General features: G+C 51.2%; 3 protein-coding genes across 3 annotated transcripts; 2 read left to right on the top strand and 1 right to left on the bottom strand.

The window, feature by feature from the left end:
• CHPF2 (chondroitin polymerizing factor 2) lies at positions 1-6240 on the bottom strand. Its single transcript, XM_050334703.1, has 4 exons — positions 5849-6240; positions 3478-4042; positions 2882-3064; positions 1-2617 (listed from the first exon to the last, which is right to left on the bottom strand). Exons 1-4 carry the CDS (start codon positions 6118-6120, stop codon positions 1355-1357), a joined length of 2283 nt encoding a protein of 760 aa, XP_050190660.1. The 5' UTR covers positions 6121-6240; the 3' UTR covers positions 1-1354.
• A 293-nt stretch (positions 6241-6533) lies between these two features.
• ABCF2 (ATP binding cassette subfamily F member 2) lies at positions 6534-17304 on the top strand. The gene is made up of 15 exons (XM_050334711.1): positions 6534-6593; positions 6813-6979; positions 9595-9807; positions 10721-10903; positions 11217-11388; positions 11543-11638; positions 12736-12838; positions 12921-13016; positions 13122-13241; positions 13793-13882; positions 14113-14223; positions 14470-14532; positions 14996-15124; positions 15905-16108; positions 16701-17304. Exons 2-15 carry the CDS (start codon positions 6826-6828, stop codon positions 16836-16838), a joined length of 1872 nt encoding a protein of 623 aa, XP_050190668.1. The 5' UTR covers positions 6534-6593; positions 6813-6825; the 3' UTR covers positions 16839-17304.
• Positions 17305-21175: 3871 nt separating this feature from the next.
• On the top strand, positions 21176-22237 carry LOC126650149 (late histone H2B.L4). The gene is made up of 2 exons (XM_050334620.1): positions 21176-21295; positions 22001-22237. The coding sequence occupies exons 1-2, from the start codon at positions 21176-21178 to the stop codon at positions 22235-22237; spliced, it is 357 nt and encodes a 118-aa protein (XP_050190577.1).
• The last annotated feature ends 2305 nt before the right edge of the window (positions 22238-24542 follow it).

A 24542-nucleotide genomic window follows, 5' to 3' on the forward strand; every position in this document is an offset into this window, starting at 1 on the left:
TTCTATCAATTTGAACCAATGTCCATGTCTTTTAATACTTCTTTTGAAGCTTTTCTAATTTTTCAGCATCTCTTTTGATGCCAACACCAGAGCTCCACCTCGTGCTCCTCACGAGATGAATACAGCAAATACAACCTCTCTCCTTCAGCAGCACCCCTGTGGCCATGAACGGGGTCAGTCACACTTGCTGGCTCATCACACAAAGTCACAAGGTCACATCAGGGCTTTGATTTCTGGGATATTCACTGGAAAGATGATGCTGGAAAGCTGAAAAAGTAAAAAGATTAGTGGGGATGGATACCAAGTTAAACATAAGCCAGCAGCATTCCTTCCAAGCAAAGGTGGCAACAGCATCCTGGGCTGCAGCAGAAAGGCTGTGGCCAGCAGGTAAAGGGCAATGAGCTATCTCCTCAGCACAGGTGAGACACACCTGGAGTGCTGTGTCCAGTCTGGCTCCCCAGTACAAGACAGGCATGGACATACTGGAGCAAGTCCAGCAAAGGGATGTGGAGATGTTAAGTAATGGGAGCGTCAGTCCTAACAGTGAGACTGCAAGAGCTGGGATTGTTTCACTTGGACAAAAGGCTCAGCACAGTCTCATCCATGTGTGTCTCAGTGATGGGAAAATATAAGGAAGACACAAACAGCTTCTGCTCAGTGGTCTCTGGTAACATTGCAAGAGGCAACAGGCACAAACTGAAATGCAAGAAATTTCAATTAAATGTGAGAAAGAACTTTTCAGCTGTAAAAGTTGCTACACACAAGGGCATACTACCAGGAGGGATTGTGGAGTCTCCATCCCCAAGATACTTAAACTGGAACAGCTCTGAAGCTCTGGAAGAGCCAAACACAGCAAAGTAAAAGTGATTGAACAGCTTTGCCCAGCTGAATTAGACAAGTTGTGTTTATGTCTCTTGAAAAAGTGAATGCATAAACACACAAACATACAGGAGGCTGCACAACAGCCCAGAGAGTAGCAAGTCAAGGTAATTTTCTCCCCATGTGTAGCTCACAGTCACTCTCCCCCTGCATTGCTCAGCAGAATTGCACAGCTTTAAGTAAGGTCAGCTCTACAGTTTGTCTCACTTCCCTCATCCCAGAGGCTGCAAAGTTTACAAGTGACCACATCAGTCTGCCTGGAAAGAAAATTAAATTTATTAAAAAAACCCAAAACAAACAAACCAAACCCCTCCACAGAAACAGCCTCTCTCCATAGCCCACATGCCTCAGAGTGGGGCCTGGAAAGTCTTCCTCCTCCCTTGACCTCACATGCCCTTCACCCATGGCAAGGGTGGGAAGGGGATGGAAAGTGCCAAGTGTTAAGGTGCTGAGAAGCTCTTGATGTTTCCATCTCTCAAGTGCTGTTGGCCTGTTCCTGCTCAAAGAGGGCCATGGCCAAATGTGAGCGGGACGCGAGTCCTTCCAAGTTGCTGAGCACACAGCGGTGGTACAGCTCCTCACTGAGCCGGGGGTTGCAGCTCCTCAGGGTGTACTTCTGCACCAGCCCCGGCTCCACAGCCCTGAACAGGTGCAGACCAGAATAGTGGAGGAAGACATCAAATACCTCCATGCTCTCCAGAACCTCATCTCGGTCCAGGATATCGGCTGCAAGCTTGGTACGTGCTGTCATATAGTCAGAATTATAAAAGCAGGCCTCAGCAAAGGAATGTCTGTCAAAATGCCCATCCCTCAGGAAGTCAGTGCTGGAGGAAGCTGTCTGCTCACCACGGTACACCAGCACAGGGTTGAACTCCTGGAAATGCACAGGGAAAAAAACCTGCCAGTTGCTGATGGTATTCATACGGCAGCGGTTCAGGAACTCCATGTTGATTTCTGTCCAGACGCTGGCCAAGAAGAACAGTGTATCCACAGGGTGCTTCTTTGAGACTATATCCATGAGCTTCACTTGTGATGGCACCTCTGTTTTAACACTAATCCATGGGATTTTAACTTCTGCATAGCGTTTCTCCAGCTCTCCTACCATGGCTTTGACTCCAGCAAAAACATCCACCTGACTGACTCTCTGGGCATCATAGGGATGGTAGACAAAAAGCAAAGTCAGCAAGGCATTATCATGCGTGTCCAGTGTGTTCATAGCAAACATATCCAGGAAGTTTGCCACATAATCCAGGTCCTGCACTGTCAAGGGAAGCACCAGCTGCACCCGTGTGGCCTCTGTCACATATGGCATGGGAATAATTTCCACCTTACTTAAGGGTCGCACCAAGCTCACTCGCTTGGCCAGAACATGACTGTGGCCCTTCTGGGTGACAGCCTCCAGCAGCAGGTCCAGTGTGTACTCCATGCCCCGCGTGGGGTCAAAGCGCCGGTAGCCGTTGAGCAGCTGCCGCTTGCTGAAGCGGAGCAGGGGCTGGTACCGATGGTTCAGCTGCTCCAGCGCTGACTCGATGATCTCACCAACATCTGCTTTGCTGGCTCCAGACAGCTCACACTTGGGGGAGCCGTCAGGACAGGAGAAGAGGTGCTGCTCGGTGAAGTAGTCCCAGTTGATCACCTCAAAGCGGGACTTTGGAAGGAATGGAGCATTTATGCCCACAGGCCAGGTCACACCTGCCTCGCCCGCAGGGGTCAGTGCTGTCAGGTTCCTGATCTGCATCTGTGCAAACAGAGAGCACAAACTGATCCCCACCAAGTTCTCAAAAGGGTCCAGGCCAGCTCCCCTCCAGGCCCACCTCACCACCTACAAATGTCACACCAGCAGTTTTAGGTGTCAGAAGTGCTGTTTGTGAGACATGGGGCTGCAGCCTGTGTCTGGCTGACAGTCATCCACAAATGGAAGCAACAATCTTCTTCTACTGCACCAAACTAGAAGGAAATCTGTTTGGTCAAGGAGTTTATGCAGGTATATCTCACCACATACCTGGAGGTCCTGTATCTCCTGGTAAGCTCTGTCCAGCTGGATCCTGCTGAACTGCTTGTGCAGCCGGTACATCAGGGTCATGTCGGAAACAGGGTGCACTGCAAGAGCTGCTTGGAACTCTTCTTCTTCCTCCTTCTCTGGCTCAGTATTTTTGGCCAGTTCATAGGTGTGATAATGCTGGCCCTGAAGCAGATAAAAGACAGAAAGACTGGAATGGAACCCAAGTTCACGGAGCAGCTTTCCCGTATCCCAGACATGCACCCATCCCTCTTTCCATGCAGACTGAGATAAAAAGGTATGAGTTGTCCCTCCCACCCTAACTCCCACTTTCTCCTTGGTGCCAACATGCCCTTTATCCTACCTCCAAAAACCTGTGGATCAGACCTTGGTAGTAAGCCAAAAATTAAGTCACATGTGTGCTCTCTACCTCAACATCACAGCTGTGATTCAGGCCCCTCCTTGACGCTGCTATAGCACACAACCCTTTCCTCCTCTGCAGCTCACAAGAAAGCCACTTTGCTACACAGCAGGGAACAAGTAAGAGCATGGGCTCTGTCAGGCTCAGCTAACACAAAACCTGAGCTGGGAAGTAGTACCTGGAGCTGGGAAATGCAAGTGATGCCAAGGAAATCAATGATGCAACGACCCAGCCACTCATCTGGCCGCACACTGAGTATCTCATTGCGACAGCTGTCCAGGTGTGGGTGGAGCTTCAGCAGCAGGCTACGGGAGAGCAGGTAGCCAAAGCCCCCGTGACAGTACCGGGTCTGTTCATCCCCCCCGATGAACTCCTCCGCTCGCCCCAGGTACACGTCCTGGTTAATGCTCAGGTGCGTCACCAGAGCCTTGACCTGCTCCGCCTGGGCATAGGTGTCATCCTGCATGATGTAGAACCAGTCATAGTCAGAACCAAAATGCTGATGGATATAGTTCATGGTCTCATACATAAGCCAAATGGGCCGCTCGTCTCCATGGGCCACCAGCACCATTCCATGGGGCACCTTGGCACTGCGCAGCCCCGTAAAGTACAGCAGGCGTGGGAAGTGGTGGGCCACCGTCTTGTTCACGGCCACTGCCAGCGTGTTCATGGTGGCCTTGGAGGTCAGCACAGCCACAAACAATCTCTCATGGAATCCCAGTTCTGTCTGGATGTAGCGAGTTCTGTAAAGGAAGGACATACCTACATGACAAAGAACTGGAGGAGAAAAATCAAGAATTATGGTAACTTGGGATAAATCCTTATTTGCTGGAGTCTACCCATGGTGAAAGTTAAGCCTAGATGTAGAGCTCTAAGAGAAAACTCATTAGTGAACATCCCATTTTGTGAAAACATTTGCTTCCTTCAAGGCAGCTACAATCTATCTCACATCATTTATGTGAGCCAGAAAACTGTGCCAGTGTAATTAAATTTAAAACACCACAGAGCTAACCACTTGCAGCTTAAGAAGTATGCTCAATTAAATCACAGGAAGGACTGTTGAGTCCCTAGTGCTGGGGGCTGGGCTGTGCCAGCTGCGAGTGGGGTCCCAAGTGGCAGGAGATCACTGAAGCCTCAGGCCATAAGCCAGCAACAGTTGCTGGCCTTGGCCTAACAAAGAGCCCAAAGCCCTGCAGGACCTGGTGAACAATGAGAGGACCCCAAACCAAAGTTCACCATTGGACCAAGAGGCACGTGAGGAGTGTGTAGAGAGACTGTGAGGGTACAACAGGGGTCCCTTTGCTCAGGGTCCCTCTGCAGAGGCAACAACCCGAGCTGTTCTGATGCTGCTGCACCACAAATAAAATACTTAAAGGAACCAAAGAAACTCTGCTACAGAAAGTCTGGGGCCGAGGGAACTTGTCTGACAGTGTGACTGTGGTTTGTGGAAGGAGCCGAGGGGGTACACCTGTTGGGTCACCAGAGCAACCACTGCAAAGGAACCCCGGTCCCAGCAGTGACAGTCTAGGTGGTGCCAGTGTGACCCCCAGAGTGGCCCCTGGATGGTGAGACAGGAAAGTTTCATACAATACATTCTTACAGTGTATTACATTACATCAATAAATTGTTAATTGCTCAAAACTGCCTTAACGAATAGACTGCTTAGAAAAGTTTTGAAGAGTAATTTAACATGTTCTATTAGACACAGGTAACAAAACTATCATAGAATTCCAGAACGGTTCGGGGTGGAAGGGACCTCAAAACCCATCCAGTCCAATGCCCTGCCATGGGCAGGGACACCTTCCACTAGCCCAGGTTGCTCCAAGCCCTATCCAGCCTGGCCTTGGACGCTTCCAGGGATCCAGGGGCAGCCACAGCTCCTCTGGGCAACCTGTACCAGGGCCTCACCACCCTCACAGCCAAGAATTCCTTCCCAATATGCCATCTAACCCTGCCCTCTATCAGTTTGAAGCCATTGCCCTTTTTCCTGTCCCTCCAGGCCGTTGTAGATAGTCACTCTCCATTTTTCCTGCAGGTTTCCTTCAGGTCCTGGAAGGTCACAATCAGGTCACCCCACCCTCTCTTCTCCAAGCTAAACAATCCCAGTTCTTTCAGTCTTTCCTTATAACAGAGGTGCTCCATCCCTCTGACCATCTTGGTGCGTCCTCTGGACTTGCACCAACAGCTCTATGTCCTTCCTGTGCTGGGTTCCAGGGCTGGAGGCAGCTCTGCAGGTGGGGGTCTCACCTGAGGGGGCAGAGGGGCAGAATCTCCCCCATATTGAAAAGAAATATTCTCAATCTTCTTGGGTACTTTTGTTGCCTTTTTTCCCCCCTCTCAGGTTCATTTCCTGAACACGTTTTCCATCCCTTTGAGGTGACAATCTTGGCCACCGCCTTATTGCATTACGTTGTTCCTACACGAGGTAATTCAAACAGCAAATTCCACCTCGAACCTGTTCACTCAGGACGAGGTTTAGAACCCCAAATACGACCCACACGTGACTGTTTTCCCTGAAGGAAAAACGAGCCAAAAAGCACAGAACTTACCTGAGTACTTTTTTGTAAGGCTTGTTGGGGTCTCTGTAGTACGGCACAATGCGGGGCCTGAAGTCCTCTTGGCCCGGGCCCGGCCCCCCCTCCGCTGCCTCGGGCGGAGCCCCGCCGGCGGGTGGCGCGGGCCGGCCCGGCGCCAGGCAGCGCTCCTCGGCCGCGCCGTGGCTCCAGGAGGCTCGCAGGAGGCTCAGGCTGCAGCCGAGAGACAGCCCGAGCAGGAGCGGCAGCGCGGGCCGCAGCGCGCCCAGCACCGCGCCCAAGCGCATCGCGGCGGCTACGGCCGGGCGGAGCTCCGGGGTGACATGGCGAGCGGGGCTGTCTTACCCGCAGGCCGGCGGCAGCGCCAGGGGCGGCCCGGGGCTCCGGGCTGGCGGTGCGGGAGGCGGAGGCGGGCCCGTCCCGTCCGCGCTGCGCCGCTGCCACCTCACCCGCCGCATCGCCCCGCGCACTTCCGCTTCCGCTCCGCTGGCTGGTGACGGACGCTCGCTCCGCCCCCCCAGCTCTATGGTACCGCAGGGGCGGGGCCGGGCCAGCTCGGGGCACGGCATGGGGCGCGCCGGCCGCCCAGGGCCGCGCGCCGCCCGGCGCCGGTGACGCTCGGCGCTGCGATTGGCCGGCGCAGCGGGGGAGGGGCTTGGGTGACGCTCGGCGCTGCGATTGGCCGGCGCGCTGTGGGGGCGGGGCGCGCGCACGCGGTCGCGGCGGGGCTGTTGCGACAGAAGGAAAGCGCGAGCGGCCGGTGCGCGCGGGCCCGGGGGCGCGGGGCGGGGGCGGCCGGGCCGGGCCGGGCAGCGCGGGCAGCCCAGCGGGCGGGCGGGCGGGAGCCCTCGACAGGACCGAACGGCGCAGCGTGCTACGGGCCGGGTCCGGCGGCTCGCGGGGCGGCCGGGGCGGAGAACGGGGGCGGGGCGACCCGGGACGGCGCGGCCTAACGGCGCCTGTCTCCCCTCTGTCACAGCCCCCCCCGCGCCATGCCCTCCGACCTGGCCAAGAAGAAGGCGGCCAAGAAGAAGGAGGCGGCCAAGGCCCGGCAGCGGCCGCGCCGGGCCCCGGAGGAGAACGGCGATGCCGGGACGGAGCCGCAGGAGGTCCGGCCCCCGGAGGCCAACGGGACGGCGCTGCCAGGTGAGGGAGCGGCCAGTCCCGTGTCTGCTCCGGGTGTCCCGGGGCGGGGGGCTCGGCCGTGGCCCAGCTGGGTGAGCCGGGACGTTGATTCTCTACGGATGGAACACCTCGGGCACGGGCTGCGCCGAGCCGGGCGGCTGCCGCAGCTGCCGTCGGGGCCGCTCTGCCCTGGGGCAGCAGGACGCCCCGGGGGCTCTACATGGGCCGTGTGTGTGAAGGATGCCCGTGGCCTTCGCTCGAGGCATGGCAGTATGAAGATGGAAGGGTCTGATGGTGTCTCCTCCTTCAGACAGACACTGTCCCGATCTTCTGCTACTTGATGCACAGACCTTTTTGGATTTTTTTTTGATTTTTCTTTCTGTCTTGTTTGGAGTTTTCTTTCTTGCTGCAGGGACCACTGCAGCGTTTGAATTTTTTCTGTTCTTACTGCTACTGCTCTCACCCTCCTCACACCTGCTTCTCTGTGACGTACCTGGTTTGTAGAGTCTGAGAGCCTGTCTCTAAAAGAGACTTTGTGTGTGTTAAAGAGAGAGATTTAGTCAGAGGGCGCTGTCGGCCCTGAAGGACATAGGTAGCGCTTACCGAGGGACAGCTTGCTTTCGCAGCCGCGGGGCTCTCTCGCTCCGTGCTGGGTTCGCGCTCTCTCTGTCTCCCCCCCTCTCGTGTGAGGCTGTATCTCTGTCTTTCTCTCCCCGTGCGGGGCTCTTTCTGTCTCTCTCTTGCTCTCTGTGTCTCTCCCCGTCTGTCTCTGTCTCTCCCTCATTTGCAAAGCGCCTCCCCATTGGTGCAGCCCGGGGCGGGCGGGGCCCGGAGCGGCGAGGGCTGTGCCGGATCCGGCGGGAATCTGGGAAAGGCTCTTTCCTCCCGAACGGGTCACAGAATACGCCGAGTTGGAAGGGACCCACAAGGATCACCGAGTGCAGCTCCTAGCCCTGCACAGGAGCAGCCCCAACAATCCCACCATGTGCCCCAGAGTATCATCGAAACACTCCTTGAGCTCTGACAGCCTCGGTGCTGTGCCTACTGCCCTGGGGAGCCTGTTCAGTGCCCAACCACCCTCTGAGGAAAGAACCTTTTCTCGAATCCAACCTAAACCAGGCTCTGGAACAGCCCCCCAGGTCGCGGCCCCAAGCCTGGCAGAGCTCAAGGAGCATTTAAACAGCACTCTTGGGCCATGGTGGCAGGGGGTGTCTGGTCAGGAGCTGGACTGGGTGATCCTTGGGAATCCCTTCCAGCTTAGGAGATCCTGTGATTCCATATGGATTGATACTGGCATATTTCTTATTGGGAGTTCTCCATGAGCTATTAGGACAAGAGGGCACGGGCTTAAGCTCTGCCAGGGGAGGTTTAGGTTGGATATTAGAAAGAAGTTCTTTACAGAGAGAGTGATCAGGCATTGGAATGGCCTGCTCAGAGAGGTGGTGGATTCACCGTCCCTGGAGGTTTTTAAAATGAGGCTGGATGTGGCACTGAGTGCCATGATCTAGTAATCACAGTGGGGTTGGATCAAAGGTTGAACTTGATGATCTCAGAGGTCTCTTCCAACCCAGTTAATCCTATGATTCTGTGATCCTATTCTATGATTTACACATCAGGGGGAAAACACCCTTGCCCCGTTTGACTTCCTGCTCTGTGGCACTGTCCAGAGGGGTCCCGTGTGACTGCCAGTGACCTTTTTTATGCTCCTTGGCTAAGGCACATTTGTCATGGTGTTCACAGTGATTTGGCTGAGTGGGTGATTTTGCCAGGAGCACTAGGTGCTCGCACCTGGGCCGTTGTTCAGCTGTTTGCCGTGAGCAGCAGCAGCGCTGCCGAGATCCCCAGTGCTGTTTGCTGCTTCCAAGGCCAGCGTCTCACCGAGCTGTGAATTTAGGCTGCAACAGAAGGTCAGCATGACAGGAAAGAGAGTAGTGGGGCCCTGGCACACGCTGCACAGAGAAGCTGTGGCTGCCCCATCCCTGGAAGTGTTCTAGGCCAGGTTGAACAGGACTTGGAGCAACCTGGGCTAGTGGAAGGTGTCCCTGTCCATGGCAGGGGGTTTGGAATTAGATGCTCTTTAAGATCCAACCCAAACCATTCTAGGATTCTGTGATTATATGACTTGCTGTTACTGTAGGAGTAAAGGAAGAGGGGGACGTGCAGATGGACATAGTAGCTTCTCCAAAAATTAGTAGGGCCTGTTCCAGTGGTACTGCTTCTTCTCTAACCTTTCCCTTCATTTATTTTCTAGCCAATTTTTTTTTTGGCTAACCATTTCCTTAAGCTTGCAAGCAGTACTCTGTAAGGTCTCTTCCTATCCTAGTCCTTCCTGCAGAAGGGGTTAGTCTCATGGCACTCAGATAAGTGGCTCACTTCTCTGGCTGCTGACTTAATTCTGATGGTCCTATTTCATTTATATGGTATTTAGATACTTAGCAGGTGGAAGTTCCTGTTAGACTATATATATCCATTTGCTAAGCTGAAAAGCAGAGCATCATTGCATCTGAACCTCCTCAACTCTTCCATAGAAATGGGGGCTGGGAGTTGTTTTTGTAGCCCTGGGCCATTCTGTACAGGGGCTTATGGCTTCCCTTGTATTTGTAAATCAGTAACACTTCTGGTCTTTCTGCTTATAGAGGTGGATGCTCTTACAAAGGAGCTAGAGGACTTTGAATTAAAGAAAGCTGCTGCCCGAGCTGTGACAGGAGTCCTGGCCTCCCATCCCAACAGCACTGATGTGCACATCATCAACCTCTCCCTGACCTTCCACGGCCAGGAGCTGCTAAGTGACACCAAACTGGAGCTGAACTCCGGGAGACGCTATGGCCTGATCGGACTCAATGGCATCGGTAAGCCATGGGGGAGGTGACGTGGCTCCCTGAAGCTCAGTGAGGGTGTTGTGCTGCTGAGGAGCTGGGCAGGTGCAGGTGGGAAATGCTGGAAACTGGAAAGAGGGCTGTTAGACAGACATGGCTGGGCCATGGCAGTTCCTGTTCTCCCACGTGTCTCCCCAGAGAGGGGAATTGCTAGGATTGCTGACAGAAGTCTGAGATTGCATTCTGGCTTTGGACTGTGCATTTGAACTTGTTTCACTGGAGAGTTGAGTGAGATGTCTGGGATCAGTAAATCTGTCTGATTCCTGTTTACAAGATTTGCTTAGTAGGGCCAGTAAACCCAAGATAGCATTGGTCAAAGAAGTAAAGGAGAAGTAAAGAGTGTGTGGTTTGGCCTGACTGGGAAAACAACTGTACAGTGCTTGGAGAAGGTGACACTACATTGAGAGATGGAGAATGGGTGTGATTGGAGAAGTGCTAGTAAGAGGGACCTTCAGGTTTAACCTTCAGGAAAACACAAGTTCTCTAGTGATGAGCACATTACTTTCCTCTATGTCAGAAGTCTTTGGAATCTGGGGCCCTGGTAACAGCTGTTAGACCTGGTTAGACAGCAGGAAGTACAACAGAGGTAAAATTCTCTAAATTTGAGCAAGGGCTGAAGTGAAGTGGTTTCCAAAAAGCTTCTTTGTGTCTCAGTCCTGTCCTTGGGGTGGTGAGCCTTAGCTGGGAAGGCAGCTTGTCACAGTGAGGCAGTGGGCTCTGCTGTGTCTCCAGTTCTTCTGGCCTCTTGGGCAAGAAATTGCCCAGGATTTTCAGGGCTTGGAAAGGGAGGGAATCAGTGGAATCTGAGTGCATTTCTTCTGTTTCACTGTGACATTGGATCTCACTGAATCCAACAATTAATTGTGGAGTGATTATCTGCACACAGGGAAATCCATGCTTTTATCAGCTATTGGGAAGCGAGAAGTGCCCATCCCAGAGCATATTGACATCTATCACCTGACACGAGAGATGCCTCCCAGTGACAAGACCCCTCTGCAATGTGTGATGGAGGTGGATACAGAGAGGGCCATGCTGGAGCGAGAGGCAGAACGTCTGGCTCATGAAGACGGTAAAGCTTCTCCGAGTCCCAGGGGACATTTCCTCCATTTCCTTCCCCACCAAAGAAAATGTGGGTTCCTTGACGGAGTTTTCACATGTTGTAATACCTATTTCCCCCAGCTGCCACATGAGAGTGACACTAGTAGAATGACAATTCTTTGGATGAATTATTCCATGCAGCTTCTTATGAAGTGTCTCAGGCTTGGGAATGGAGGGGGCTGAACAGACGTAGGGCAGAGGGATTGTGAGCTTTCCTAGCTGTGCAGAGGTGCAGCTGAGAGCCCTTTACTGGCAGAGGTGCTGACAGGCAGCCTCTCTTTCAGCGGAATGTGAGAAACTCTTGGAGTTATATGAACGTTTGGAGGAGCTGGATGCTGATAAGGCAGAAGCACGGGCCTCACGTATCCTTCACGGCTTGGGGTTCACACCAGCCATGCAGAGGAAAAAGCTGAAGGACTTCAGTGGTGGCTGGCGAATGAGGGTGGCACTTGCCAGGTGAGTGCTATAGTGCCTGCTGCCTCCTGGGAGAATGCCTGCCTGCTCCTGACTCTGAAGAGCCATGGACACAGTTCTAAGAACTCAGAGCAGAGCTAAGAGACTTTGGGTTACCTGCACTCACCCTACGCCATCATCTCCCCTGTCCTTGCAGAGCTCTCTTCATTCGGCCTTTCATGCTGCTGCTCGATGAGCCCACAAACCACCTCGATCTGGATGCCTGTGTGTGGTTGGAGGAAGAGCTGAAAACGTAAGCACAGAGGAGTTTGCTACTTCTGTGGGTTGTGCTTTTCTGCTGGAACATCTTGTCAGCATGTGAGCAAGTGCTGCAGGAGTAACTGTCTATGGTTCTTGTGGGTACATAAGTGTGCTGCGGTAGCAGTGACATCTTCTGCTTGCTGCTGTGTGGGATTCTTGATGCAAGGGTAACAAATTCAAGAAAAGGGTTTGTCTCCCTGTTACTCAAGAAATGAGAAATGCTGGTCTGTACTCCCAACTTTAAGAGGTTTCCTGAAAAGCCAGGAGCAGGCCTTGGCAGCCTGTGTACCAGCACCGTGTGCTAGCAGCATGAGCCTGAGCTTTCTAGACCTGACTTCCAGCTCATCTTCCTGCCCACCATTTCTCTGTTTAAGCAGAACTGTAGTATCTGAGTGTGCTGGTCTCGACTGTTGTGTTGGTGACTAGTTTTCATAAACAGAGGAAAAATGTTTAGGTGTAAGGCAAAAAGCTTAGGAATAGTTATGAAACTCAGGTTGGCTGGGATGTGCGTTAAAAGGACTGTATTGTGAGAGGGGCTTTGCCTTTGCAGAGGTATTTCCATAGGTTTTGTCGGTTAAACCTTTTGCATCTTTCCTTTTAAAGTCAGATGTTTTAGGGAAGTACTTTGAACCTCTTTTTGAAAGGCTTTGACCCATCGTTGCATGGAACTGAAGTGGAGCCAGGCACAAGGTGCCTAACAGATGGGAGTCTACCAAGGGGAAAGTGAGCAGTGAAGGTTGAAACTTCTTGCAAGTGTGATGCTAATGAAGTCAGCTGCATCGGTAGCATGAGTCACCTGCCACATGGGCAGCCAGCCCTGGGCTCCTTGTGACAACGGGCAAAGACTGGTCCAGTGGTGCAGGGTGTTTTACCACAGTGAAAGGTGTTGGCAGGATTTACTCACTGCAGCTGGTTGTAGCTGCTTTCCTGCCAGTTTCCTTGAGCATCTCCCACGCTGTGACCTTTTTGTTCTTAATCTGATTGAAAGCAAGAGGAATCTGGTGCACGTGAAGCCTTTGTCACCATCAGGGCCAACAAAAAGGAATTCTTTTCCTAGCTTAGTCTCTAATAATTTACGTGGTGCCACAGGTTCAAGCGGATCCTTGTGCTGATATCCCACTCCCAGGACTTCTTGAATGGCGTCTGCACCAACATCATCCATATGCACAACCGCAAACTCAAGTACTACACAGTGAGTAAATAGTGCCCCATGCCACCAGCAGAAACAGGAGCTGTTCCCTGGGCACATCTGATGTCCCATGGTCTCTTTCCAGGGAAATTATGATCAGTATGTAAAGACTCGTTTGGAACTAGAAGAAAATCAAATGAAGCGATTCCACTGGGAGCAAGATCAGATCGCCCATATGAAGGTACCTGTCTGGCTGCATAAATACCTTCCTACCCGTGCAGGTGGGCAACCCTGCCCCTCCTCAACCTTGTCACTGTGGCTTTTGGCTGACTTTGCTTTGTTGCAGAATTACATTGCACGATTTGGCCATGGCAGTGCAAAGCTGGCCAGACAAGCTCAGAGCAAGGAGAAGACTCTTCAAAAGATGATGGCTTCTGGCTTGACAGAGAGAGTTGTGAATGATAAGGTAGGATCAGACGTGGGATTGCAGCTAGAGATCAGAGCTGGAAACATGGGCTACAGAAGTAGAATGATCTTTAGCAGACAACAGGAATGGCTGACAGAGCTGGGAGCAAGAACAAGACACCCTTCCTGATGCCAAAGATCCCTGTACTCAGCATGGAATAATGCTGAACAGTGGGAAGAGGAGGAGGAATTTTATAGGGGAGGAAAGTGGAATTGTCATACCATTGAGGTTGTTTTGCAGATACAGAAATCAGAAATGAGTGCCAAAGGCTCATAGGAGATGGGGGAGGATTCTCAGAACAGCTCCTACTTGTTTGAAGAGTACAAGCCCATATTTGCTTCAAGGGGGAAGAAATAGGGACTTGTTAGGCAGCAGATGAGCTTGCAAGCAGCTCATCAGAATATATCTGTGAGTTGATAGAGGGGCTTATAAAAAGTTGCAGTCGTGCCTTGGTCTGCAGCTGATGTTGATAGTGAGGGATGGTTGTACCAGAATGTCTGGGCTGTCTCGTGCTCCAGGGTGTCTCACAGGCGGATATTCTGTGTTAACAGACTTTGTCATTCTACTTCCCGCCCTGTGGGAAAATCCCTCCTCCCGTCATCATGGTGCAGAATGTCAGCTTCAGATACAGCAAGGATGGGGTGAGTATGGGGAGTGTGCATACAGAGATCCCTTGTGCTTCTGCCTTGTTTGGGAGTAGGAGGCATTTGGCCGAGCTTCCTGATCAGGCTGCAGCATATGACTAGTGAAGCAAACCCCTTGACAGTGTTTATGCTGGGTCTCCTGAGGACAGAGCATTACAGGTACAGCAGAGAGGTTCTGGGGAGTAGTGAAAAGGCATAATATGTGGCATGATATTTGTGGTTTGCAGCCATGGATCTACAATAACCTGGAGTTTGGGATTGACCTGGATACCCGTGTAGCTCTCGTTGGACCCAATGGAGCCGGGAAGTCAACACTGCTGAAACTGCTCACAGGAGAGGTTTGCTTCCTGTTCTGGACCTTTATTCTTGGGATAGCCTTCAACAAAGCTGCACTTAGTTGCCAGAGCACCCCAGACTCAGGCCTTGGAAATCCTAAGGTCTTGTTGCAATATAGGGCTTTTTCTCTCAGATTTAGTGTTCAGGCTGCCTCCCCTGTGCCAGAGTGGAGACAGCTGGATTCTGTGTTTCTGACATACAGCAAGAGGAGAGATTTTCTGCTGAAACAATTTATCTTCCCTTTGTAGCTGCTGCCCACAGATGGGATGATTCGCAAGCACTCACATGTGAAGATCGGTAGATACCACCAGGTACTCCCTGCAGCAGCCCCCAGGGACAGGGAATGCTGAGGAAAAAGTTGTCAGGAATGAGGAAACTTGCCCTTCTAGTTCTGCTTCTAAGGCCCCTCCCACTGCTGCCTTTCTGTACCCAGAGATGGGGGAAGGAACTGTCCACGGAATGGGCTCCAGCTCATGTCCTTACCCTGCTGACTGTGGTTCTTCCTGTTCAGCCTCCCACCTGCTAATGGCAGAGCTGGTTGCCTTGTGTTTGGTGGTGGACAAACCTGCTATTCTGAAACAGCACTCCTGCTCCTGAAATGGAAGCTATTGCATAATAGTTCAGCACAGGGGCTATCCTGTGGGTGGGATTATTGGCTCTGGTGTTCTACCACTCAGCTGGTACCAAAGGGGTGTGGAGTGTAAGGGGGGAAGTGCTTTGGGCCATGAAGTGAGTGGCCTGCACAGCCTGAAGCTGACTTTTCTTCTCTGGCAGCACTTGCAAGAGCAGTTGGACTTAGACCTCTCACCCCTGGAGTACATGTTGAAATGCTACCCAGAGATCAAGGAGAAGGAGGAGATGAGGAAAATCATTGGCAGATATGGCCTGACAGGGAAGCAGCAGGTAAGTGTGAGCTGTTGGTGTTTGCTTTTTGCTCATTAGAGGAGTAGAGCTGCTGTGTTTTCTGTTCCTCCACTGATGTCTGACAGTGTGATACAGTATGCAGCATGGCTCACCATAGCATCAAAATCCATCTCTGCCTTTGAAATTGGAGAAAAAAATGGCTCACAGCAAGATGTGGGTTGGAATGGGTGACCCCCTCAGAATCTGGGTGAAAAGAAAAGATATAGTGCTAGGCTTGAGCACATTTTAATTGTAACTTGAACTAGTTTGCTTATCTTTCATTTCTGAGATGAATAGCAGGCAGAAGTGTTAGAAGGTTCTCAGTTGGGTGAGAGGTCCCCTTGGTTCAGACAAGAGGCTCACCAATGGTGCTCTTAAGTCCAAGCATGACATGCTCCTGTACGTCATACATGTGACAGGAGGTGTCAATGTCACTGCAGTTCAGTGTTGACTTCTGCATTGGTTTTGCCCATTTATCACTGCAGAAGTTGAGAGTAGTTTGATGGTTGTATCAGCGAACACCAGTCAGATCCCAGTCAGCTGTCCTTGCATATCTTTGGCACAAGCTGGGTCTTGGTGGGGAGACTCCTTCTTCAGAAGCCCCTGGAATTCCCTTGTTCCATGGGTGGGAGAAGCTCAGTGTAGGTATAAGGCTGACTGAACATTTGTCCTCTTGTGTCATGGAGCTGCTGGGAGCCCAGGGTGAGGCCCAAGTGTTCTGGGTCAGGGTGGCAGGCTGTGAGGTGCCTGCAGAGCCTGAGCTGTGTCTGTGTTGGGCAGGTGAGCCCCATCAGGAACCTCTCCGATGGGCAGAAGTGCCGTGTGTGCTTCGCCTGGCTGGCCTGGCAGAACCCCCACATGCTTTTCCTGGATGAGCCCACCAACCACCTGGACATAGAAACCATAGATGCTCTGGCAGATGCTATCAATGAGTTTGAAGGAGGAATGATGCTTGTCAGCCATGACTTCAGACTCATCCAGCAGGTAAGGAAAGTCATGAATTTTGTCAGAGCACCTTTCTAATGCTTCATGTAATTAAAACAAGGTGTTTTCAACTCACTGGCTCTTACACATCCCAGAAAGATGGGTGAGTGAAAAAAAATCACTGTGCACAATTCCCTTACCTTGTTCGTGGTAAACAATTATTGAGATAGCCCATGAAAATATGAGGAACTTGAAACAAATTTTAAAAAAACCAACACAGATGTCAAATGCTGATTTGTCAGCTGTGGTTTTGGCTGCAACTCTGGGTATAATTTTATTTTTCAGTGTGTTCAGGTCAAGAACTACCTTTGTTTCGATTCCCAGTTTAGTAAGAAAGGCTTTTCTTCTTATCACATGAACAAAATCAGAAATGTAGAGGGGTCCAGGATTTTCAGTTATAAAATCTTATCTAAATTATGCAGAAAAAAACAAGGAAGATGTTTCTCTGCAGATGCTTTATTCAGTAGTTGAATTGTGAGAGTTCAGCTTTTCTTGCCAGACTTCAGAGAATAGTTTTTAGTTAACTTTATAATTTCGATAAGATTATAAAATGCTGTATGCAAACCTCTCCTCCTCCTGTGCTCGCTCTCAGGTCGCGCAGGAGATCTGGGTCTGTGAGAAGCAGACAATCACCAAGTGGCAGGGGGACATCCTTGCCTACAAGGAGCATCTCAAGTCAAAGCTGGTGGATGAGGACCCACAGCTCACCAAACGGACCCACAACGTGTGAGCTGAGGAGCCCTTGGCCGCAGTGCTGTGGGGCCGGCGGTGGCCACAAGTCGCCCGCCCGCCGGCGGGAGCGGGACTGCTGCTCTCACTGGCTGTGTTCTAGGATTGCTGCAATACTGCTTCCCCTCGACTTGCCTTGCACCTCTGTGTCTGGACAGAGCTCTTCTCTCCCAGTCTGGCTACGTTTGGGCAACCGTTTCCATATTAAGATGATGTCCCATCTGAGCCAGGCCCTGGTATCTGATGGCCTGGGGTCACGGCAGCGGCCATCAGGGTCTCTGAGCTGCAGTGTTACACAGGTGGAGACCCCAGCCCAGCTTCTCCTGCCTCTTCCTTCCCAATTTCTGCTTCAGTTTAGATACTTCACTTCAAACTCCTCTGGCCTTGGTTTGTTTTTAACTATTATTTAACAGTGTAATTAACAGATCTGCCTGAGAACCCATCAGTCAATAAAGAGGGAAGAACAACCTTGTCTTGTCTTGTGAGCTGTGGTAGTTGGGGCTTGCTGTGGCTGAGCTTTGAGTGAGGATCAGCTCTTCCTACTGAACGTTCAGTTCCTCAGTACAGCCAAAGCTGTGGCAGAACTTTAGGGTTACATGAAGTGGTGAGTACTGAGTTCTGCAGGCACTAAGCAGTGAGCAGGACTCTCACACCTGGGACACCTCTGCTCAGCCAGAGCCAACGCCAGGTTTCCAGCAGGTGACAGAAGGGGGAACAAGGCATGGATGCTTCTGTTGTAGATGGTGACAGGCACAACTTGAAAGGGTTGTGAATATCAAAGTCAGAAACACAATGTAGATCTATGGAACACCAGTGTGTGTCCTCTGCAACACAATGGTGCAGATGTGGCTTTTTCCTTCTCCCTGAATTGTCTAATAATGAAACTCAATAATGTAGGATTTCTGGATACGAGTTATTGTGACCTTGCAGGTTCCTTGCAGACTAGCCAACTAAACTTATTTTGTTCTCAATAACAGATTTTTGGAAAAGTTGGTGTTTAAACCTCACTGCGTGCCACAGAAGCTTGAATAAAATAAATTTTCAATTTATTATTAGAGCAATTAAAAGGTACTAAAGGGAAAGGTAGCAAATCAAACCAAATAGGTTCTTTTGATCCCGAGTTATCATTTTAGTTGCTACTGACACATGAGAATGGCTGCACTGGTGAAGGCTTCATGTAGCCCAGCAGCCTGTCCAGGACCACATGCTGCCAGAGGAGAGGAAGGACAGGAGGAGCAGGAGCTGTGCTCCCTTGCAGTGCTTCCCCAGTGCCAGCTGACTGGCTTTGACTTTCTGGGTAGGGTATTTTCTTGGGTTTTTTTTCTGAAAGGGCCTATCCAAGTTGTGACTGCTGCTGTGGAAGCACTGTGTGTCAGTCATAGGACAAATGTCACAACAGGAGCTGCTTCCAGTAGATAAAGCAGAATCTTCAGGTTTTTCTCTGTTTTTAGCAATGATCTGAGAGGAAAATAAAAAAATATAGTTTCTGATGAAATAATGCAGATAAATTATTGTATAGTATATATTATATAGTATAAATGCTTCCAACTTAGTTCTGCAGAAAAGTCTAGATGGCAGTGAAAAGTCACTTGGATGAATATCTCACAGTGGAGTACTCAAAAGTTGTGAGGTGGAGTGGGGGAGTAAAAGCAACCCACAGGGAAGCAATTACTCAAAAAGCTAATGGGTCACAAGAGTTAAACAGAATAGATTAATGCTTGTCTGTTTGTTCTGCTCTCTGAGTTGTAGGAAGTGTTAGTGAGTTGGAAGGGATTGCAAAGTAGCTCTGAGAATGGTGAGGTCAGGGAGTCCTCTGCCTGAGGCTACAGCTGTTCATCCTGCTCTTCCTTACTCTTACCAAACACTTGGCAACAAATCACTCCATTTCACATCTGAGTGGCAATAATAAACGCAGGATACAATCTTACACTGAGTTCTTTGGGAATGTTTAATCCTGAGAAAGGCCTGGGGACAGTGGGATGACAGCCGGCATGATGGGCATTCAAGAGGAGAGCTGTGTTACCTGTCTGCTCCTGCCAAGAGAGGGGAACTTCTCTGGTGCAGAGGTGTCTCTGATTTATAAACAAGGGCCACAGGTACATGTTCAAAGCAAAAGCAGCTGTAGGTGCACTACAGGTCTCAGTAAGCCAAGACTTGTAAAATGGAATCTATACACATGCTTTATGAGCCTTGATTTAACCTTCATTTGTTCTATGGTGACACATCGTTGGACTGCACTGAAGCAACTCCCAGCAGGTGTCATGGAGCATTGATCTGAGGCAGCCATGAGCTGGGACAGTGGCACTTCGAGCTGTTTCAACTGGGACTTTTCTGATCTTGCACAAAAGCAAAATTATAGATAAATTACAAGAATTGCTCCTTAGTTGCTAGGATGGTCTTTGAAAGAAGTGGCCTAGAGCCTGCACATTTACTCTTGCCTGTAATCTAAAAGTGAGATTGGGTCTAACACAGCCACAGCCAGAAGTGGCAATGTGCAGGGTTGTGGGATTCCCTTGTCTGTGTGTGCAAGTAGATCCATACACCCCTAAAAACAGCACCAGGAGGAGTCAAGCCCAGCACACAGCAAGCATGGACAGCCTCTAGCACATGCAGTCCAGGGAAGCAGATGGTGATTCCCCAAACCTGGGAGTTCAGATCTGACTCTATTGTTCAGTGGATGAGCCTCCACCCTTGCTATGTAAAGTCTCCCTGTGGCTAATGCCAAGTGACCAGTTGCTGCTCCTCCACCAAAGGGCTTCCATCCAACTAAACATTTTGTCAGAAAAAACACCTGTGTGTGTATCACTGCCAGTGCCAGACATGACAGCAGCTGGGAAAGGTACAACAGCCCCCAGCTCCTCTATTACAAGAGAGCCCTTCTGTACTATGACCTGAGACCAAGGTCACACAGTCCCCTTGCAGTGGCAAGTCTCCCCCAACACAAAGGTCTCACCTGTTCACAGCTCTGTGAATGGGGGGATAGTGGAACTTCCCTGAGAGTGGGGACCCTGTGTCAATTCCTTGTCAACACATGGCCCCTTACAAAGCACAAGTGGTCATGTCACGTGCTCCTTAGTCTCAGTATGACTCATAGAATCATAAAATCTACTGGGTTGGAAAGGACCTCTGAGATCATCAAGTCCAACCCTTGATCCACTACCATCACAGTTACTATACTATGGCACTAAGTGCCACATCCAGTCTCTTCTTATATACCTCTAGGGATGGAGAATCCACCACTTCCCTGGGCAGCCCATTCCAATGCCTGATTACGCTCTCTGTAAAGAATTTCTTCCTAATATCCAACCTAAACCTCCCCTGGCAGAGCTTAAGACCGTGCCCTCTTGTCTTACTGGTAGTTGCCTGGGAGAAGAGACCGACCCCCACCTGGCTACAACCTCCTTTCAGGTAGTTTTGGGAGTGATGAGGTCTCCCCTGAACCTTCTCAAGGCTGAACAACCCCAGCTCCCTCATCTCCCTCCTCACAGGACTTGTGTTTGAGTCCCTTCCCCAGCCTTGTTGCTCTTCTCTGGACCTGCTCCAGCACCTCAATATCCTTCCTGACCTGAGGGGCCCAGAGCTGGACACAGCACTCCAGGTGTGGCCTCACCAGCGCTGAGTACAGGGCAAGAATCCCTTCCCTGCTCCTGCTGCCACACCGTTCCTGAGCCAGGCCAGGAGCCCTTGGCCCTCTTGTCCCCCTGGGCACACTCGGGCTCATGTCCAGCTTCCTGTCACTCCACACTCCCAGCTCCCTTCCTGCCTGGCTGCTCTCCAGCCACTCTGTGCCCAGCCTGTAGCACTGCCGAGGGTTGCTGTGGCCAAAGCAGGACCTGCACTTGGCCTGGTTGAACCTCATCCCCTTGGAATCAGCCCAACTCTCCAGTTTGTCCAGGTCCTTCTGCAATGGGAGTCCCTCCCACTCCCAGAGTATTCTACTACCCCGTATCTTCAAGCCCATTCTTCTTCACAAAGAGCTGCCACTGAGTACTCCAATTCACACCCTTGCACCAAAGGAGGATCCCTTCTTTCATCAAACTCCTGGTGGATCTGGGAATGTCTCTTTTCTCGGAATTTTTCCCCTGTGAATCTGATGCTACTGCTCTTCACCCAGGTTACCCTCAGATTTTTTCTCAGGTCTGAAAGTTTAATTGAATGTGTCACTTCCAAGCTCCTCTCAGGCCAGCTACCCTTCATTTAGTGCCAAGAGAAATCATAAACCACAGGTGTGTACTCCTCCTGCTCCTTGGGGGCTGCACCTGAGGCAGGTTAGGGTTTGCAGCCTGTGCTATATAGCCAGCCCCATGGCACCTGCTGGCTGCTTTGTTGGAGGCTGAGATGAACTCAGAACCTAGGAAGAAGCGTGGTCATGTTTCCACCTCTGGGGACAGAATATCTAAGAGGACACCGAAGAGAAGGGAAACCTTTTCAGTCTATATTTACAAAGTACTGAAGCAGGTGAGTAAATGTTTCTTTTCTGCTAGAAACTGCTTCATCCATAAAGTTACTTCTACCCATTGCATGTTAACACCATAAAGGGGAAGAAAGGAAAGAAATCTGCTGTTTAGTGAGATGGAAAAAAAAAAGAAAAAACAAAGGTGGGTATAGAAGAGCCCCGCTTGAGGCTCAGAATCTGGGGGCAGTGTGGGGGGGACAGATTCTTGGGAATGGATCTAGAGCAGAAAGGGTTTCCTAGAGAGAGCAAGCTCTGCTGTATGGTTCTGCTTGAAGAAGCAGTTGAATAGAAGTAAAGAGGGCGGGAATAGCTCCTCCTGGGCTTGTGTTAAAATCTCTAATGAAATGAGAAAAAGAATTTTTGGAAGTGGCCATGCACTGTCTAGGCCACAGTCATCAGCATGAGCCTCTAGGCAGGTTCTGGAAACTGAGTTTCATCCCTCAAGAGTCTTGTTTTCCACAGGCAGTGTGTAGGGGCTCCCATCGGTGCAATCCCAAAGCTGCTGTGGCGTTATGGGAGCCTCTCTTCAGTCTAATGCAAGTGGCCCATGACTTGAAATCCTCAGGGTGGCAAATGCGGGTCCCTGTTGGGGTTAGAGTGCCCTGTCCGGGATGGGAAGTGGGGCCCTGCTTTTCTGGGGGGGGCTGGGTTCTTACTCCCTCCAGGGTGATGGATGTGTGAGACAGTGTTCGGTTACCACCTGGCAGGTGCACCCAGACCTCACCATCTCCTCCAAGGCTATGAGCATCATGAACTCCTTTATCAACGACATGTTCGAGCGCTTGGCCTCGGAGGCCTCGCGCCTGGCCCAGTACAGCCATCGCTCCACCATCACCAGCCGCGAGGTGCAGACAGCTGCCCGGCTCCTGCTGCCCGGCGAGCTGGCCAAGCATGCCGTCTCCGAGGGCACCAAGGCCGTCACCAAATACACCAGCAGCAAGTGACTGCCAGGCCCCACTTCTTGTGGAGTCGTGCAGGAGCTGCTATTCAGTCTTACTCAACTGAGAAAGCAAAGCCTCCTGTTGGCTGCCTGCAAATAAAAAAAGCATAGAAACACCTTGCGTCTTTAATTTTGGTGTTGCAAAGTGTGAGGCAGTTTGAACTGTGGTGGTGGGGGTTGTTTGAAAGGGTTGGAAGAACAGCTGCTGTTTGAAAACAACCACACACAAGTAGGAGCAGGGACCACAGGGCATGCCAGAGGAGAGCTAGGGTTGTTCTGAGAAGCAGAGTGAGCTCTCCACAGTACTCCAAACTCTTTACCCTGGTTTCCAGATTCCTGACTGCTAAAAGCTTCTATTGTCTTTGACCTTCCTGTGGTTCTTCAAGTGCTTCCTTACTTGGTGGGTCTCTTTGCCCAGGTTGTCAGTTTGTACTGGTCAGAGCAGAGGCTGAATCCCTCTGGGTAAGTGGAGTGTCGTCAGCAGTGGTAAGGGTAAGCATGTTTATAAACTGTTTTCAAAGGTAATGTTTTGGGTTTTTTTCTGGTGGGTTTTTCCTTGGGTTTTTGTTTTGGTTTTGTTTGTTGTTGTTTGATTTTCTATTGTTTAAGTTTTTTCCTCCTGGTGAAGGCTTTCTCCCTTTTGGGTAGGGGAGACAAACAAAGCCAAATGAGCTGGACTGACAGAAGAAACAAACAGTATTTCCTTTCCAGGACTTGTGGCCATTGCCTCCAGTTGCAGGGCTCTAAACTAGTCTAGGGCTGAATGTCCTGTGTTCTGCCTTGGATCATCATATTAATGACTGGCCCTGGCTGCCTTTTCTAGTATTCCCAAGTGCTTCTTATGGGAAGGATCCAGAGTCTTGCAGGCAGCACTAGCAGGTTCTCTGTCCACGTGGAGCTCAGGAAGCCCTCAGGGTGAAGTGTTGTGTCCAGAGTGATGGTGCAGGCCATGACCTCCAGAGCTGTGGTGGGGCAGCCTGGCTGCCCCATGAGCACAGCACCTTCTTGGGGTGCGCAGGGCTGTCCTGGATTCCTGCACAGAGGTGCTGCCTCAGTGTCTGTAGTGGAAAGGAAAGGTGTGGGGCAAACTCTGGGTGGAGTTGTGGTGGAGATCATAGAGTGGTTTGGGTTGGAAGAGACCCTTAAGTTCATCTGGTTCCACATCCTCCCCCATGCCTTAGGCAGGGTCACCTTCAACTATGCCTGTCCAACCTGGTCTTGAACACTTGGGGCATCTGTAACTTCTTTGTGCAGCCTGTTCCAGTGCCTTTTCCCAGTTTCACATTGGGACTGGATGCCTGGCTCTAACGTCTTCCATTCACAGCCAACAACAGGGTAGGAGGAACCAGAGCTGTGTTTAGTCCAAGGTGACAGTATGTGGGGCAATCCTGGATTTCACAAGCTTGTGAGATGATGCTGAGTCTCACGAGCTATGGAGCTGTGACAGGTACTGATTGGCCTGGCTTGGCAGTGTGGGCCAGACAAGATGTCTGTGATGTTCCTCAGGAGAGTACAGGAGGCAGCAGGGCTGGGGCTGAGCATCTCCCTGTCAGACCTAGCCCTGCTACTGTGGAGTGTGGCTGGCTAGGGGAGGGAGGGAAGGGGGCTGCATCGAAGAGTGCTTCACCCTGCCATGCCTGTAAGCTGGACTTGAGCACAGCGGTGGAGCAGCACTTCGCTCAGCAAGGCTGCACTTCTTTTCCTTCCTGTGACCCTTGCGCTGGTGGCAGAGCTGCTGTGTTGGGGCTGCCCCTGGGCTGGGTTTGTGGGGTTGCTCAGCCAGATGCAGGGATTGGAGACAGGTCTGGCAGAGCTCAGCCTGAGAGTGGGACGCTGAGCAAGCTCCACTTGCATGGAACAGGTGAGCAGCCCATCTCCTTGCCTAGTCTATTGTATTGCTCCCTAGGCCATATATCTATGCTTGCTCCCCTTTCTAGCTGCTCTCCCATTTCCCCAGCAGTGGGATGTGCAGCTGTGCTCACTGTGGATGAGGAATGCTGAGGACCAGCCTTGAGCTGCAGTTCTGCTCCTGACCTGGAGATGGGTCTGTCTGACTACCTGATCTCATATCCATTCCTGCAGCATAGGAAGGATCCCCGTGCTGCTCTGCTTGGAGCAGGCTGCCTGTGGACTGTGCAACTTCCCTCCCTGGTACCCTGGCTCTCTTGACAGATACCCCCACAACCAACCAGGTAAGGTGCCAATTCACAGAGAGATGAGCAGCTGTTTCCTGGAGGTGTCTGGTGGAGCATTAGCGCTGAGTGAGACCCAGAGGAGTAAAGGTCTAATGGTGCAAGTGCTTGATTCTC

The sequence above is a fragment of the Myiozetetes cayanensis genome, unplaced genomic scaffold (genome assembly GCF_022539395.1).
Source record: "Myiozetetes cayanensis isolate MyiCay16 unplaced genomic scaffold, myiCay2020 scf57, whole genome shotgun sequence".
Lineage (NCBI taxonomy): Eukaryota > Metazoa > Chordata > Aves > Passeriformes > Tyrannidae > Myiozetetes > Myiozetetes cayanensis.

Excerpts from the sequence above, each read along its gene's own strand:
- CHPF2 (XM_050334703.1), bottom strand. The coding sequence starts at position 6,120 with ATGCGCTTGGGCGCGGTGCTGGGCGCGCTGCGGCCCGCGCTGCCGCTC. Across the intron at positions 4,043-5,848 it reads CCTTACAAAAAAGTACTCAG|AACTCGCTACATCCAGACAG; the intron begins GTAAGTTCTGTG and ends CTTCCTTTACAG. Across the intron at positions 3,065-3,477 it reads CTTGCATTTCCCAGCTCCAG|GGCCAGCATTATCACACCTA; the intron begins GTACTACTTCCC and ends TATCTGCTTCAG.
- ABCF2 (XM_050334711.1), top strand. The coding sequence starts at position 6,826 with ATGCCCTCCGACCTGGCCAAGAAGAAGGCGGCCAAGAAGAAGGAGGCG. Across the intron at positions 11,389-11,542 it reads ATGAGGGTGGCACTTGCCAG|AGCTCTCTTCATTCGGCCTT; the intron begins GTGAGTGCTATA and ends CTGTCCTTGCAG. Across the intron at positions 16,109-16,700 it reads ACTTCAGACTCATCCAGCAG|GTCGCGCAGGAGATCTGGGT; the intron begins GTAAGGAAAGTC and ends GCTCGCTCTCAG.
- LOC126650149 (XM_050334620.1), top strand. The coding sequence starts at position 21,176 with ATGAACTCAGAACCTAGGAAGAAGCGTGGTCATGTTTCCACCTCTGGG. Across the intron at positions 21,296-22,000 it reads TTTACAAAGTACTGAAGCAG|GTGCACCCAGACCTCACCAT; the intron begins GTGAGTAAATGT and ends ACCACCTGGCAG.